The following is a 17,041-nucleotide window of genomic DNA, read 5'->3' as shown; positions in this document are numbered from 1 at the left end:
TATGTTTTTCAGTGTTTTCTAATTTAATGCCGTTATTTTGTCTAAAACAATGTAAATTATTCCAAGTGAAACTGTCGAAGTGGTATATGTAAATGAGTTCTCTGTGATTGGTCCAAACACTATGTCCTGGTGCTTATGTCTTATTTGAGCTAAGCATTTAATAGGTTGTTTGTAATTTGCTATTTTATTTAACCCTCATGTTCTGTTGTGATTGTACAGTCTTTATGTTTTATTTTCCTGTTACTGTTATAAAATGGTACCATATGTATCAAGATAAGTGAAGAGCCACCTCCTACTTTTCATCAACATGCCCTCAAAGGTATGGAAGCATGTCTCCGCCATGGAAAAAAAACAATTTTTTTTTTAAAGATAATTACGACTTTTTATCTCACAATTCATACTATGTTTCTCAAAATTGCGAGATATAAAGTCACAATTGCGAGAAATAAAGTTAGACTTGCAAGATATAAACGTAATTCTGACTTTTCTCGCAATTGCGAGTTTATATCTCGCAATTTTAACTTCTTTATTCAGAATTGTGAGATATAAATTCTCTTTTTTGTGGTTTGAAAACAATGTTGAAACTATAGCCTATCCTTGTATGAAAAAGACAGTTTTGAACAGTTTACAAAAATACACGCAATAACGGCAGCGGTCAGTGTTCTTCAACTTTATATATATGATATTATTATATTGTTAAATTGTATATAATATCTAATATGTTACATTACAAAAGAGCGGTAGGAGAGTAGTCTGAATTGGGTTCTAGCATCTTGTGCTAGTTCACACATTGAACTCGTTGCGCCAGCCGCGAGCGTTTCCAAGTCGACGGGGATCGCATCAATTGATCGGCTATTTTGCTTACCAACGTCTCGTGCGTGAACACCGCGTTTTGACCCATTTTTCTGTGCACTCGCTCATCTGTTCAGATGATGTCCTGTAAGGACAGCGATTGGCTCTTGTCTCAGACCTTCCCCGAGGTGATTGGACGAGTGATTAACACCCAGTTTGTAACCTCTACAGTGAACTTCCTTCCGTTCCGATTAACTAAACCATTGCGAGACCCTTATGTAGCCTCACCAGGGAGAAATAGTTCTCAGTTGTGGTTAGAGGTGGAAAAAAACGTGACGAATAAAATCATTTATGTAAAGATCACAAACATTTAGACATGTTTTTCTATGTTTTTCAGTGTTTTCTAATTTAATGCCGTTATTTTGTCTAAAACAATGTAAACTATTCCAAGTGAAACTGTCGAGGTGGTATATGTAAATGAGTTCTCTGTGATTGGTCCAAACACTATGTCCTGGTGCTTATGTCTTTTTTGAGCCAAGCATTTAATAGGTTGTTTGTAATTTGCTATTTTATTTAACCCTCATGTTCTGTTGTGATTGTACAGTCTTTATGTTTTATTTTCCTGTTACTGTTATAAAATGGTACCATATGTATCAAGATAAGTGAAGAGCCACCTCCTACTTTTCATCAACATGCCCTCAAAGGTATGGAAGCATGTCTCCGCCATGGAAAAAAAACATTTTTTTTAAAAGATAATTACGACTTTTTATCTCACAATTCATACTTTGTTTCTCAAAATTGCGAGATATAAAGTCACAATTGCGAGAAATAAAGTTAGACTTGCAAGATATAAACGTAATTCTGACTTTTCTCGCAATTGCGAGTTTATATCTCGCAATTTTAACTTCTTTATTCAGAATTGTGAGATATAAATTCTCTTTTTTGTGGTTTGAAAACAATGTTGAAACTATAGCCTATCCTTGTATGAAAAAGACAGTTTTGAACAGTTTACAAAAATACACGCAATAACGGCAGCGGTCAGTGTTCTTCAACTTTATATATATGATATTATTATATTGTATATAATATCTAATATGTTACATTACAAAAGAGCGGTAGGAGAGTAGTCTGAATTGGGTTCTAGCATCTTGTGCTAGTTCACACATTGAACTCGTTGCGCCAGCCGCGAGCGTTTCCAAGTCGACGGGGATCGCATCAATTGACCGGCTATTTTGCTTACCAACGTCTCGTGCGTGAACACCGCGTTTTGACCCATTTTTCTGTGCACTCGCTCATCTGTTCAGATGATGTCCTGTAAGGACAGCGATTGGCTCTTGTCTCAGACCTTCCCCGAGGTGATTGGACGAGTGATTAACACCCAGTTTGTAACCTCTACAGTGAACTTCCTTCCGTTCCGAATAACTAAACCATTGCGAGACCCTTATGTAGCCTCACCAGGGAGAAATAGTTCTCAGTTGTGGTTAGAGGTGGAAAAAAACGTGACGAATAAAATCATTTATGTAAAGATCACAAACATTTAGACATGTTTTTCTATGTTTTTCAGTGTTTTCTAATTTAATGCCGTTATTCTGTCTAAAACAATGTAAACTATTCCAAGTGAAACTGTCGAGGTGGTATATGTAAATGAGTTCTCTGTGATTGGTCCAAACACTATGTCCTGGTGCTTATGTCTTTTTTGAGCTAAGCATTTAATAGGTTGTTTGTAATTTGCTATTTTATTTAACCCTCATGTTCTGTTGTGATTGTACAGTCTTTATGTTTTATTTTCCTGTTACTGTTATAAAATGGTACCAAATGTATCAAGATAAGTGAAGAGCCACCTCCTACTTTTCATCAACATGCCCTCAAAGGTATGGAAGCATGTCTCCGCCATGGAAAAAAAAAACATTTTTTTTAAAAGATAATTACGACTTTTTATCTCACAATTCATACTATGTTTCTCAAAATTGCGAGATATAAAGTCACAATTGCGAGAAATAAAGTTAGACTTGCAAGATATAAACGTAATTCTGACTTTTCTCGCAATTGCGAGTTTATATCTCGCAATTTTAACTTCTTTATTCAGAATTGTGAGATATAAATTCTGTCTTTTTTGTGGTTTGAAAACAATGTTGAAACTATAGCCTATCCTTGTATGAAAAAGACAGTTTTGAACAGTTTACAAAAATACACGCAATAACAGCAGCGGTCAGTGTTCTTCAACTTTATATATATGATATTATTATATTGTATATAATATCTAATATGTTACATTACAAAAGAGCGGTAGGAGAGTAGTCTGAATTGGGTTCTAGCATCTTGTGCTAGTTCACACATTGAACTCGTTGCGCCAGCCGCGAGCGTTTCCAAGTCGACGGGGATCGCATCAATTGATCGGCTATTTTGCTTACCAACGTCTCGTGCGTGAACACCGCGTTTTGACCCATTTTTCTGTGCACTCGCTCATCTGTTCAGATGATGTCCTGTAAGGACAGCGATTGGCTCTTGTCTCAGACCTTCCCCGAGGTGATTGGACGAGTGATTAACACCCAGTTTGTAACCTCTACAGTGAACTTCCTTCCGTTCCGATTAACTAAACCATTGCGAGACCCTTATGTAGCCTCACCAGGGAGAAATAGTTCTCAGTTGTGGTTGGAGGGGGAAAAAAACGTGACGAATAAAATCATTTATGTAAAGATCACAAACATTTAGACATGTTTTTCTATGTTTTTCAGTGTTTTCTAATTTAATGCCGTTATTTTGTCTAAAACAATGTAAACTATTCCAAGTGAAACTGTCGAGGTGGTATATGTAAATGAGTTCTCTGTGATTGGTCCAAACACTATGTCCTGGTGCTTATGTCTTTTTTGAGCTAAGCATTTAATAGGTTGTTTGTAATTTGCTATTTTATTTAACCCTCATGTTCTGTTGTGATTGTACAGTCTTTATGTTTTATTTTCCTGTTACTGTTATAAAATGGTACCATATGTATCAAGATAAGTGAAGAGCCACCTCCTACTTTTCATCAACATGCCCTCAAAGGTATGGAAGCATGTCTCCGCCATGGAAAAAAAACATTTTTTTTAAAAGATAATTACGACTTTTTATCTCACAATTCATACTTTGTTTCTCAAAATTGCGAGATATAAAGTCACAATTGCGAGAAATAAAGTTAGACTTGCAAGATATAAACGTAATTCTGACTTTTCTCGCAATTGCGAGTTTATATCTCGCAATTTTAACTTCTTTATTCAGAATTGTGAGATATAAATTCTTCTTTTTTGTGGTTTGAAAACAATGTTGAAACTATAGCCTATCCTTGTATGAAAAAGACAGTTTTGAACAGTTTACAAAAATACACGCAATAACGGCAGCGGTCAGTGTTCTTCAACTTTATATATATGATATTATTATATTGTTAATTGTATATAATATCTAATATGTTACATTACAAAAGAGCGGTAGGAGAGTAGTCTGAATTGGGTTCTAGCATCTTGTGCTAGTTCACACATTGAACTCGTTGCGCCAGCCGCGAGCGTTTCCAAGTCGACGGGGATCGCATCAATTGATCGGCTATTTTGCTTACCAACGTCTCGTGCGTGAACACCGCGTTTTGACCCATTTTTCTGTGCACTCGCTCATCTGTTCAGATGATGTCCTGTAAGGACAGCGATTGGCTCTTGTCTCAGACCTTCCCCGAGGTGATTGGACGAGTGATTAACACCCAGTTTGTAACCTCTACAGTGAACTTCCTTCCGTTCCGAATAACTAAACCATTGCGAGACCCTTATGTAGCCTCACCAGGGAGAAATAGTTCTCAGTTGTGGTTAGAGGTGGAAAAAAACGTGACGAATAAAATCATTTATGTAAAGATCACAAACATTTAAACATGTTTTTCTATGTTTTTCAGTGTTTTCTAATTTAATGCCGTTATTCTGTCTAAAACAATGTAAACTATTCCAAGTGAAACTGTCGAGGTGGTATATGTAAATGAGTTCTCTGTGATTGGTCCAAACACTAGGTTCTGGTGCTTATGTCTTTTTTGAGCCAAGCATTTAATAGGTTGTTTGTAATTTGCTATTTTATTTAACCCTCATGTTCTGTTGTGATTGTACAGTCTTTATGTTTTATTTTCCTGTTACTGTTATAAAATGGTACCATATGTATCAAGATAAGTGAAGAGCCACCTCCTACTTTTCATCAACATGCCCTCAAAGGTATGGAAGCATGTCTCCGCCATGGAAAAAAAACATTTTTTTAAAAAGATAATTACGACTTTTTATCTCACAATTCATACTTTGTTTCTCAAAATTGCGAAATATAAAGTCACAATTGCGAGTTATAAAGTCAGAATTACGGGATGCAAACGTGCAATTGCGAGAAATAAAGTTAGACTTGCAAGATATAAACGTAATTCTGACTTTTCTCGCAATTGCGAGTTTATATCTCGCAATTTTAACTTCTTTATTCAGAATTGTGAAATATAAATTCTCTTTTTTGTGGTTTGAAAACAATGTTGAAACTATAGCCTATCCTTGTATGAAAAAGACAGTTTTGAACAGTTTACAAAAATACACGCAATAACGGCAGCGGTCAGTGTTCTTCAACTTTATATATATGATATTATTATATTGTTAAATTGTATATAATATCTGATATGTTACATTACAAAAGAGCGGTAGGAGAGTAGTCTGAATTGGGTTCTAGCATCTTGTGCTAGTTCACACATTGAACTCGTTGCGCCAGCCGCGAGCGTTTCCAAGTCGACGGGGATCGCATCAATTGATCGGCTATTTTGCTTACCAACGTCTCGTGCGTGAACACCTCGTTTTGACCCATTTTTCTGTGCACTCGCTCATCTGTTCAGATGATGTCCTGTGAGGACAGCGATTGGCTCTTGTCTCAGACCTTCCCCGAGGTGATTGGACGAGTGATTAACACCCAGTTTGTAACCTCTACAGTGAACTTCCTTCCGTCCCGATTAACTAAACCATTGCGAGACCCTTATGTAGCCTCACCAGGGAGAAATAGTTCTCAGTTGTGGTTAGAGGTGGAAAAAAACGTGACGAATAAAATCATTTATGTAAAGATCACAAACATTTAGACATGTTTTTCTATGTTTTTCAGTGTTTTCTAATTTAATGCCGTTATTCTGTCTAAAACAATGTAAACTATTCCAAGTGAAACTGTCGAGGTGGTATATGTAAATGAGTTCTCTGTGATTGGTCCAAACACTATGTCCTGGTGCTTATGTCTTTTTTGAGCCAAGCATTTAATAGGTTGTTTGTAATTTGCTATTTTATTTAACCCTCATGTTCTGTTGTGATTGTACAGTCTTTATGTTTTATTTTCCTGTTACTGTTATAAAATGGTACCAAATGTATCAAGATAAGTGAAGAGCCACCTCCTACTTTTCATCAACATGCCCTCAAAGGTATGGAAGCATGTCTCCGCCATGGAAAAAAACATTTTTTTTAAAAGATAATTACGACTTTTTATCTCACAATTCATACTTTGTTTCTCAAAATTGCGAGATATAAAGTCACAATTGCGAGAAATAAAGTTAGACTTGCAAGATATAAACGTAATTCTGACTTTTCTCGCAATTGCGAGTTTATATCTCGCAATTTTAACTTCTTTATTCAGAATTGTGAGATATAAATTCTCTTTTTTGTGGTTTGAAAACAATGTTGAAACTATAGCCTATCCTTGTATGAAAAAGACAGTTTTGAACAGTTTACAAAAATACACGCAATAACGGCAGCGGTCAGTGTTCTTCAACTTTATATATATGATATTATTATATTGTTAAATTGTATATAATATCTAATATGTTACATTACAAAAGAGCGGTAGGAGAGTAGTCTGAATTGGGTTCTAGCATCTTGTGCTAGTTCACACATTGAACTCATTGCGCCAGCCGCGAGCGTTTCCAAGTCGACGGGGATCGCATCAATTGATCCGCTATTTTGCTTATCAACGTCTCGTGCGTGAACACCTCGTTTTGACCCATTTTTCTGTGCACTCGCTCATCTGTTCAGATGATGTCCTGTAAGGACAGCGATTGGCTCTTGTCTCAGACCTTCCCCGAGGTGATTGGACGGGTGATTAACACCCAGTTTGTAACCTCTACAGTGAACTTCCTTCCGTTCCGATTAACTAAACCATTGCGAGACCCTTATGTAGCCTCACCAGGGAGAAATAGTTCTCAGTTGTGGTTAGAGGGGGAAAAAAACGTGACGAATAAAATCATTTATGTAAAGATCACAAACATTTAGACATGTTTTCTATGTTTTTAAGTGTCTGTCTAAAACAATGTAAACTATTCAAAACTATTGAAACTGTCGAGGTGGTATATGTAAATGAGTTCTCTGTGATTGGTCCAAACATACATTCTGCTGCTTGTCTTTTTTGAGCTAATTAATAGGTTGTTTCGTATGTAATTTGCTATTTTATTTAACCCTCATGTTCTGTTGTGATTGTACAGTCTTTATGTTTATTTTCCTGTTATAGCCTAAAATGGTACCATATGTATCAAGATAAGTGAAGAGCCACATCCTACATTAATCAAGCATGATCTCAAAGGTTTAATTTTAGCTTTCTATAGAACTCCATGGTGCACATATGTGTTCTCTGTTTTATGGCTTGGCTGAGGTTACTGTCTGGTTCTTGGCTTTTAGCTTTATGTTGTGTGTTTCTTACAAGAGAAACAGGCCCCTATTGAAATTTGTGCATTACTTACTTACCCCAGATAATAAAACTGTATAGATCCAAATCCTGCCTGGATATTTCTTTACTAATCTTTTGTTACTAATGATTTTGTTGCAGGCATAACATTGACGAGAAAGCTGTTGTGATTTAAATGGATGTATATTTTAGTAGAACCTAACTGACCAAAGCAACACAATTAATTTGAAAACCCAAATAAAAGTAGGCCTAAAAGTACATCTGTGTGTTTTTTCATGCCTTACACTGTGACTTTGTCCAGTGATCCATGCTTCCTTGACTGGGATCAGTGCAAACATGTCAGAAGATTTTTATCCTGCTTCCATAGTCTGTTTTTAGATTTTTGTTTTTGGGGTGTAACAACTATCTAAGGAACTGGAAAAGCGCATCAAACTATATCATCAGTACTGAAAAAGATGAGCGGCAATGTCTGCAGAAATACAGGAAACAAATGAATCAGAATGTACGAGTTTTTTTAATGGAATCTAAATCGCTTTGGATAAAAGCCAAATGCATAAATGTAAATAAAATAAAGCATTTAAAGCATCCTATTAAGCAATCAAACTCAATTTGAGTTGAAGATGCACATTTTGACTATGAACTATTCGCTATTTGATTTGACTGCTTTGATGTCATACCACCACTGACCAGCAGGAGGCATCATAACCACTAAACATTTTAAAAGTTCTTTTATGTCTTGTAAAAGCTAGTAAAATAATATATCAAACAAAACATTTAATATAATCAAATGAAATAACAATGATTAATTGTTAATATTAAAACATTAACATAATAAAAACATTTAGCATTACATAAATAGATCGAGTATATTTTCTCTTTAGATAATAAAGTAAATATTTCAGTTCTGTAATGATATAGGTGAATGAAAATGTGACGGAATCGTTAATCAATTGTAATTTTATTGTCTTTCTTACACTATAACGTCTCGTAAAATGGATGATAATCGAAATTCAATGAGATGGGAATCAATTCAAAATAACTCCTATTGACGCATATCACCGGGGCGTGTTTAATGGCACTGTAGGTCGTTATATCTTCACACAGATGCCGCTTTCCGTTACAGTCGGTGCGCGCGCGCACTGGCGCTCTCTTCTGCGTTTGAACGAGCACTGTGGTCACGTGAGCGCGACGGCATCAGCGGGCACAGTGGCACCGCAGTGGAAATACGGGCAGCTTCGCTGCTGTGCACCACTACAATCTGGAATCAGAAGGAAGCCGAGCGTAACCGAAAACCGAAAAAAACCCTGACCGGTTATGACGGGTCTCCAGTAACGCTTCTGCTCGCTGTCCATCCGCGTTCACACTCATGCGGTCTATTTTTGCACCCTGAAATATACGTTTGACACCGTGTGCTCGTGAGACACAGCGAGGCACCAAGGCTCGGATGTGTTGGAGTCGCAATGGCAGACCGAGATTCGTTACCGCTGCCGCTGGAGGTGCGCGCGCGGCTCGCGGAGCTCGAGCTGGAGCTTTCAGAGGGTGAGTAGCTGCTCGTTTGCCCGGTCAGGGAGGGAGAAAGTGAACGACATAAGGAGAGATGAACGGGTCAGCGCGCTCGATACATGTGTAAGATTTAAGTGAGCGCGTGTTTACGTTTGCAGAACCGGACAGAGCGGTTCTGGTGACCTTGGATGAGGACAGAAATGCATATTATTAGACACTTTTAATACGTTGCTGTTGGGGTGTATGAAGGGAGATGTGTCTTGTGGAATTTAAAGTCTCCCTCTCACACTCACTTTCTCTCTAGCTCTCTCTCATATTCTGTTTCCATTCTCCATTCCAGTGAACTGTTCATAACACGGCCACCGCCTTTGTGAATATATAGGGCACGTAAATCGGTTATAAGTGAAGCTAGAGTGTTTAAAGCATTGGGATATTCATTTGGCTATTTGTTCTGTTAATTAATGCGCTTGCTCGTAAAGTTTTAAACACCCACTGCATCTCTCTCTCTCTCTCTCTCTCTCTCTCTCTCTCTCTCTCACACACACACACACACACACACACACTATGATATTATATGAGAAACCATACGAGATACTCATTTGATAGCTTAAATATACATGTAAGTACTATTCAAAATACATGATGGTCATAAAAACATTTCCATGGGGTCAGTGAAAATGCTTTTATGATCCTTGACCATCCTTGACAAGGGTTTTCAAACTTAAAAAATATAAGAATCCCATTGCGAGGGAATCTTTCGTAAACTATTAAGGTTTTAAGCTGAACGTATTTCAGTTTTAAAAAGACAGTTTGTTTTCATAATATTCACTTTTATTTTTCACTATACGAAAGCAAAATCAATGAAATATTATCTGACAAATATTTTATTGTATTAAGTTAACTGTATAGTTTTTAAACCAATATGAGAATATAAGAGAGACATGTTCAATAGTAATTCAAATGTATTTGTTCAGCACTTTTTCATATAAAATATCATTCCAAAGCTGCTTTACAGAAAAGCTCATACAAGTGAGCGAGGTAAAAATGTATATAATTACAATAAATAAAAATGGTTTTCTGCACTTTTTCACTTCACCCCAGTCTGTGGACTCCAGTTTATAATCTCCTGCCATAGTCAGTCTTTGTCAAGGAGAAATGATTGCATTTGCAATTCGACAAGTATTCCATATAATATCTCAATGTAAAGCTGCTTGTATAAAAAAAGGAAAAACTGCCTGTATAATAATTTTACGAGAAATGGGAAAATAGTTCAAATAGTTTTAGATGAATGTAGCATGTCGCCCCATTGCTTTAATGAGTTAATTGCGTTCATGAAGACAGTGCCAAATGGCCAGTTAGTGCAGAAGGGGGTCTGTGTTTTGTGGTTTATGTTTCATGTAGATTGCATCATTTCTTCTAACAGAGAGACCCAGAGAAGGATGATTCCCCTTATTAGGCCACATCTACCGCCGTCCCTCTGCGCATGAGACAGCGCTCTGTTATTTTGTGTACTTCAATCAGATATTAAATAATCCATCATGATGTTTATTCCAGCACAAACAGTTCAGGAGTTCAGAATGTTCCCATTGACTCCTGACCCGGTCCGATGAGTGGGCTAGGATACTTAAAAGTTCATAAAAAGATTGTATATGAATTGAGTGGTTTAGTCCAAATTTTCTGAAGAGACACGATCGCTTTATACACTGAACAGATTTAATTTAGGCTTTTATTCACATATAAACATTCATCGACTCATTCATCGACTCTCTGTGAGAATCATGTTCGCTTGACTCGCGCGAGAACCAATGAGGTTCGTTGTCGTGTGTTACACAGCACGTTTGAGTTTCTGCAAGCAGTCAGCAGGTTTGGTTGAGCTTGTTTATGTTCGCTGATCAATTTTAATGTGAATAAAAGCCTAAATTCAATCTGTTCATCATATAAAGTGATCAAGTCTCTTCAGAAAATTTGGACTAAACCGCTCGATTCATATAGATTAGTTTAACGATCTCTTTATGATTTTTTTGAAGTGTCAAAGTGGTAGTTGCGTAGCTGTCAGTGGAGGGACAGAAATAGCTCAGATTTCATTAAAAATATCTTCATTTGTGTTCTGAAGATGACCGAAAGTCAACATGAGGGGGAGTAATTAATGACAGAATTTTCATTTTTGGGTGAACTAACCCCTTAAGGGGGAAATGTTTCCCAAAATGCATTATGTTTTGGAGCTTTTTATTGTGTACTTCAGACTACAGTATGTCAAAGTGCATATATTCAGAATCAAATATGTTTGAATAAATTAGCAAGTGTGACGTGCATTTATAAGCTTGTCGTATATTACGATATCCTATTTGTGTGTATGGATGGGGGCATCTGTTGTCACTGTTCTGTTGCTTTGGCTTCTGGCCTAGTTTCCACGCATGCTGTCATCTGATTGGCTGTCTTGCCACAGGCAATTGTTTCATTGGTTCACAGTCTCTCATGCTGTGTTCGGATTGGTTCTGTGGACAAAGGCTTATGGGGGCAGAAGAGTCATTCTGGAGGATTAGGGTCTTCATCTGATCAGAGTAACATATACTTACACTAATGCACTCATGCAGAATATAATCTTGTATTTATGTGGTCTGATTTTGATAACTGACAAGTGTTTGTTGTAGTTTTATCAAACCGATAAGATGACTTCTTTTTAAAGAGAAATGTTGCTTTTTCTGCTTCTGGTTTATTTTGTTTCTACCAAAAATAATCTGGTTCTGTATATTCTAATCGTATTCCTTTGGTGAGCAGCTTTATTGGAATTATTGCAAACAGGACTGTGTGTAAATATGGGTGTGTGTTAGAATGACACTTTTTACTTAGTATGGTATATACATAAGGTTACTGGCACAATTATCACTGTTTACATATGAGAGTCGGCAAACGGCTTCAGAAGACTTAGAATATAGTACACAAGTCATATGGACTACTTTTATTATGCTTTTATAGTGCTTTTTTGTCATTTTTGGAGCTTGAAAGCCAGTCACTTTTATTATATGGAAAAGAGCAGCATTCTTCAAAACATTTTTTTTCCACAGAAGATAGTCGTACAGGTTTGGAATGACATGAGGGTGAATAAATGATGAAAGGATTTTCATTTTTGGGTGAACCATCCCTTTAAAGGAGAAGTGTGTGATTTTTAAATTTTTCATTAGCCTAATATTTTCTCAGTTGAATGTGCTGAAACTTTAAGTAAACCATTTGTGGGTTTACTTGCTGAAAAGTGTAAACACTGTGGTTCTATCAAAACATTACTCTGTTCATTTGAGTGGCCTGACTTAGCAGCATTAGCTCAAAAAATGGCACGTGTTTGGGGGAGGACTACCTGTTTGACCGAATAATGGATGGTAGGGAAACCGGTTTGAAGGCAATTATTATTTTTTTCAATTACAGTTGGTGTCATTTTAGGATGAGGTGTGTGGGTTAGTACAGCCATACAACATGGTGATACCCATGTTGTACTAGTAAACATGACAGTTTAAACTACTGGAAGGTCATCCTGAGCTGAGCAGGTAGGTCAAATTTTCAGAACATCGTTAAAAGGCCCAAAGGCTATGCAATTCACCTTTATAGTGATATTTCGCCACCCCAAAAGAAATTCTATCATCGTCATTTGAGACCTGTATGACTTTCTTTGTAATAACAATGACTGTAAAATGGAGCTTTCAAGGAGGAGACAAAAGCATATTCCAAGTCTTCTAAAGTCGTATGATACTATTTTAACAGTATGAGATGAAAGGACTGAAGTTCAAGTAATTTACTGACATCTTACCCTCCAGTGGGCTGTTAACCATTGAGACTGGAAAGAATGGATCATTGAGTAAATGTATTGTCAGTGAACTCGACTACTCGAGAACCAAATCAGGATTTAATCAAAAATGAATCATTTAGTGTTATTCTGTAAACTGGATAAATGAATTGGACATTGTTATTTCTCTCATGAATGTGCCAATAAAATCAAGAGATTCAAGGTTTTCAGTGAAATAATAATGAATTTTGTCTGTTCCTTACACAAAACCACTATATGGCTTTAAAAGACTTGCAATATAGTGTATGAGTTGTATGGATCACTTTTATTGTTATTTTGAAGCTTGACAGCCACTGTCCCATTCACCTTCATTATATTGAAAAGAAGAGCCCAGATATTCTTCAAAAAATGTATCTTTTCTGTTCTACAGAAGAAAAATGCAGACTTGGAACAATGTGAAGGTTAGTAAGTAAGCAATAAGGTACAAGAGGCTGTGCTGTACCGTGAATAAAATTACGGCTGAAGGGCGTTGTTAGGCATGACGCAAAGCGGAGTGAACCCCTTCAGCCGTGACTTATTCACGATACAGCACAGCCTCTCGTACCTTATTGCTTTTATAAAACGGTTACCACACAATACAAATATTAAAGCCAAAAATATGTATCAATGCAACTTTCATGAAGTAAACTTTCACTAAAGCCTTCCTTCCACCAGAAAAAATAATCCCTGACCGTGAACAGCAATGTTACATTATTACGGCATTAGATGGTGGCAAAGACTGTCTTTATGTGTCAGTCAGTAACAAAGACTTTTATATTGAAAAGACTGAATTGTTGTGAACACTGAACAAGACACAACTGACAAATGCTTTGACTAGCGCTGTCAGTCATGGGAAACCCCTTAACTGTTAAAAGGACAAGATAATGCAGCGGACATTTAAACAGATTTTTTATTATGAACATACAACTGACCTGAAGGAAAATGCTAAATCTGAATGCAGGTAATAAACTCGCTCACTCGATCTCTTTCTCACAACACTCTTCTACATAATACAGTAAGCTTCAATGAACAATATCAATTGAGAACAAATGGTTTACATTGTTAAGGTTTGTTGCTAAGGGTGTTGTGTAGTGATACACAGAACCGTTGGGTTAAGCGGTCATAGCCGTGTTTTATTGTGAATAAAATACAGCTATTGACCAATTATTCTTCTAAGACAAGATTCACCGTCTCCAGGACTCACATTCACCTTGACTGAACTATTAGTAAGCCTTTCGCCCTTACCATTCCTGCTTTCAACCAGCTCTCTACTTGTACTACAAACAGAGTTGTTCTGTGTTGCAGCCCAAGGCAGTTTGAAGCCTAAAACAAGATTTATTAGCTCAACTTTTCTTTGTTTGGCTCTGTTGTAATGGTTTAACATTCTTCATGGTTATTATGTTTTGAATATGTTTTTCGCTGCCTGATTCAGTGATTGCACTCTTGTGAATGTCGACTTGCCAGTAAACAGGGTTTGTTGTACTGTAGTTTCTATGGCCGGTGTTGCAGATGGACTGTTCAGTGTGAAGGTCTGTTTAGCTGAGAAAAGCTGCTTTTCATTCATCTTCAGAAGAGACTTGAGTCTCATTTGGGTTGTTTTTTTCTCCCCTTTCCTATTATTTTGTCCAAATCAGGGATTCACAAACCTTTTTGTCAGCCGAACTCCTTCGAAAATATTTTTCTGTAATATTTCAGTAATTTACTTTCACGTTAACGATTCTCTGATGTCAGGTAAACAAATGAAGTGTTTCATTTTTTAGGAAGTGTTTTATTTTGAAATTATGTATTTTTGATTTAAATACATTTTAAATACATTTTAGGTTTTTATCAACTCAAGTTTGGGAAACACTGGTTGGGAAACATTCTTGAACATTCAAGTCTACATTCACAGAGCTAATAAAAATGTAGAAATGGCACACACTAAGATGTTTTACTGTACTTTCCAATAGACCAATGGGCACTTTCCAACAATAAATATTTTTGATATGTGTAAATGAGCTCTATGAGTGTCCATTTGTAATGTTTAGCATCATAATGTTTATTAAGTGAACAACTAGACTCATAACCTTTAATACTTGATATGTGTGTGTTGCATGTGTGTGTGTATGTGTATGTTTATTGGGGGGTTGTCATGGGAAGTTACTCTTTCCACAACTGCAGCTGTCCAAAAGCCTGTCATGATGCTATTTTTATTCATTCTCTCTCTCTCTCTCTCTCTCTCTCTCTCTCTCTCTCTCTCTCTCTCTCTCTCTCTCACACACTCTCACACACTCTCACACACACACACACACACACACACGTATATGTGGTTTACGGGGACTCTCCATAGACGTAATAGTTTTTATTCTGTACAAACTGTATTTTCTATCATTCTGTCCCCCTACACTACTCCTACCCCTAAACCTACCCATCACAGAAAACTGTCTGCATTTTTTGAATTTCAAAAAAACACCATTTAGTATGGTTTTTTTTAAGCCATTTGGTTTACGAGGTCACAGGATGTGTCCTCATAAACCATGTTTACGTTGTAATACCCATGTCATTATACACATTTGTGTCCTCATAAACCATGTATACAAGAACACACACACACACACACACACACACACATATATATATATATATATATATATATATATATATATACACACACTCACACACACACACACACACACATGCAGCTTACTGCATCAAAGAGCACCTATTTCTCTTTAATTATTATAATTATTAATGGGAGTTTTAAAGGAGTTGATGTAATCATAAATGTTGTTGTTTTAGAGGGAATTTTATACTCCCTGCTCGAAAGAATTCAGTTCTCCCCTAATTTCCATGCTTTTGCATTCATCTAGAGCTTCAGGCGATCTCAGCAGTGTGTGAGTGTGTGTGTGTGTGTTTGTGTGTGTGTGTTCGTGTAAGACGTGACCTACATACAGTTTTATTATTCTGTTTATGATGGTGTTGGCATTAGTTTGGGCGGTTAAGCTCTCACCTGCTAGTCTTACATCTCTAAATGAGAAACCTGCAGAACATCAGCCAGATACTGAAGTTCAGAGGGGTCATCTTCTGTACGACAGAAATATCATGCAATTTCATGAATTAAGGGAATTCTTAAAATGGATGGATTTGGGGTTCATTTAGGTCTGAAATAATTAAAATAATAATAAATGTAATAGTTTTTATCACAATGATATGATTGAAGTTAGTCTACTTAAGGTCATCATGCATAATTTCACATGATTACTGATCTTTTTTAGAGCTGAAACAAACGATTATAGCAAATCATCATTTCCAGTTACACTCAGATTAATCATTTTGTTACACAACCCAGACAAAATGTCTAGTTTCCCTGAACCTACGTAAGGAAGCAATCTGCACGCTATTAATAGTCAACGATCAATAATCAGAGGAGTTTAAGGTCAGATGATTGTCACACCTTAAGTCTGACTGACTATAAATTACTATTATACTGATTTTATCATGCCCTTATTGTCTTGATCACTGCTGCAAGCTGAACTCCCTGATGGGACACAGCAGTTCAGAAACTTTGGCTGTGGGTCTATACCAGATTTTACACCTACTGCTGGATAGGACCCTCTCTATTTTCCTAAACAACCCAGATGTTGAATATAACCTGGATTTAGCAAGTTGCTGGCAGCATTCCTTGAGGCCGAATGAAAATCCAAGTCAAGTGTGATGTTTGTGCTCTAGCTCTCGGTGTTCATGGGAGTTTTGGAGAGAGGTAGCGATATCTGATTTGTGAATGAATAGTTCTTTTGAGTCTAAAGCTTTAGAAGCTCAGATTTGCTAAGATTGTAAAGTCTCAAATCTAAATGTTTTTTAAAAAATGTCTATAAATGTCTTATGCTTACCTGGGGGCGTATTACAGAAACTTTCTATCTTAGGTCTTAACTTAAGATACAAGTTAATTTAGGATTTTTCACAAATTCTTATTACAGAAGCAAATCTTAACTTTATTTAGGATTCTTATCCTATCTTACAAAATCTCATCTTATCTGTATTAGGAAATCTTAAACCACTCTATCCAGTTCGGTAATCAACTGTCAGGTTTGTTACCACGCAACCAACGATGCCCAAGCAGCTGTAAACACTAGGGATTAAAATGGAGAAACAAAATAGGTGTGCTTTTAATTAAGTGCTGCAGAAAGAGAAGTTTTGATAAGCTTGGTAGAAAAAGGCAAAGCCTATCACTATATTTCATGGTAGTCTGTAATTATTTATCAGTGT

At 36.6% G+C, this 17,041-nt stretch overlaps 1 protein-coding gene across 2 annotated transcripts in view; it reads left to right on the top strand.

Moving 5' to 3' along the window:
- Positions 1 to 8,595: 8,595 nt before the first annotated feature.
- The window catches only part of dip2cb (disco-interacting protein 2 homolog Cb), a 45,570-nt gene continuing 37,124 nt past the window's right edge, over positions 8,596 to 17,041 (top strand). For both annotated transcript variants that reach the window (XM_051861484.1, XM_051861476.1), the window contains exon 1: positions 8,596 to 9,018. In XM_051861484.1, the coding sequence (XP_051717444.1) occupies positions 8,940 to 9,018 (79 nt within the window). In that variant the 5' untranslated portion in view covers positions 8,596 to 8,939. The remainder of the gene's footprint in view (positions 9,019 to 17,041) is intronic.

This window comes from Ctenopharyngodon idella, chromosome 2 (genome assembly GCF_019924925.1).
Source record: "Ctenopharyngodon idella isolate HZGC_01 chromosome 2, HZGC01, whole genome shotgun sequence".
In the NCBI taxonomy this organism is placed as follows: domain Eukaryota; kingdom Metazoa; phylum Chordata; class Actinopteri; order Cypriniformes; family Xenocyprididae; genus Ctenopharyngodon; species Ctenopharyngodon idella.
Note: the sequence above shows the minus strand (reverse complement) of the source record. Positions and strands in the feature narration are given on the sequence as shown.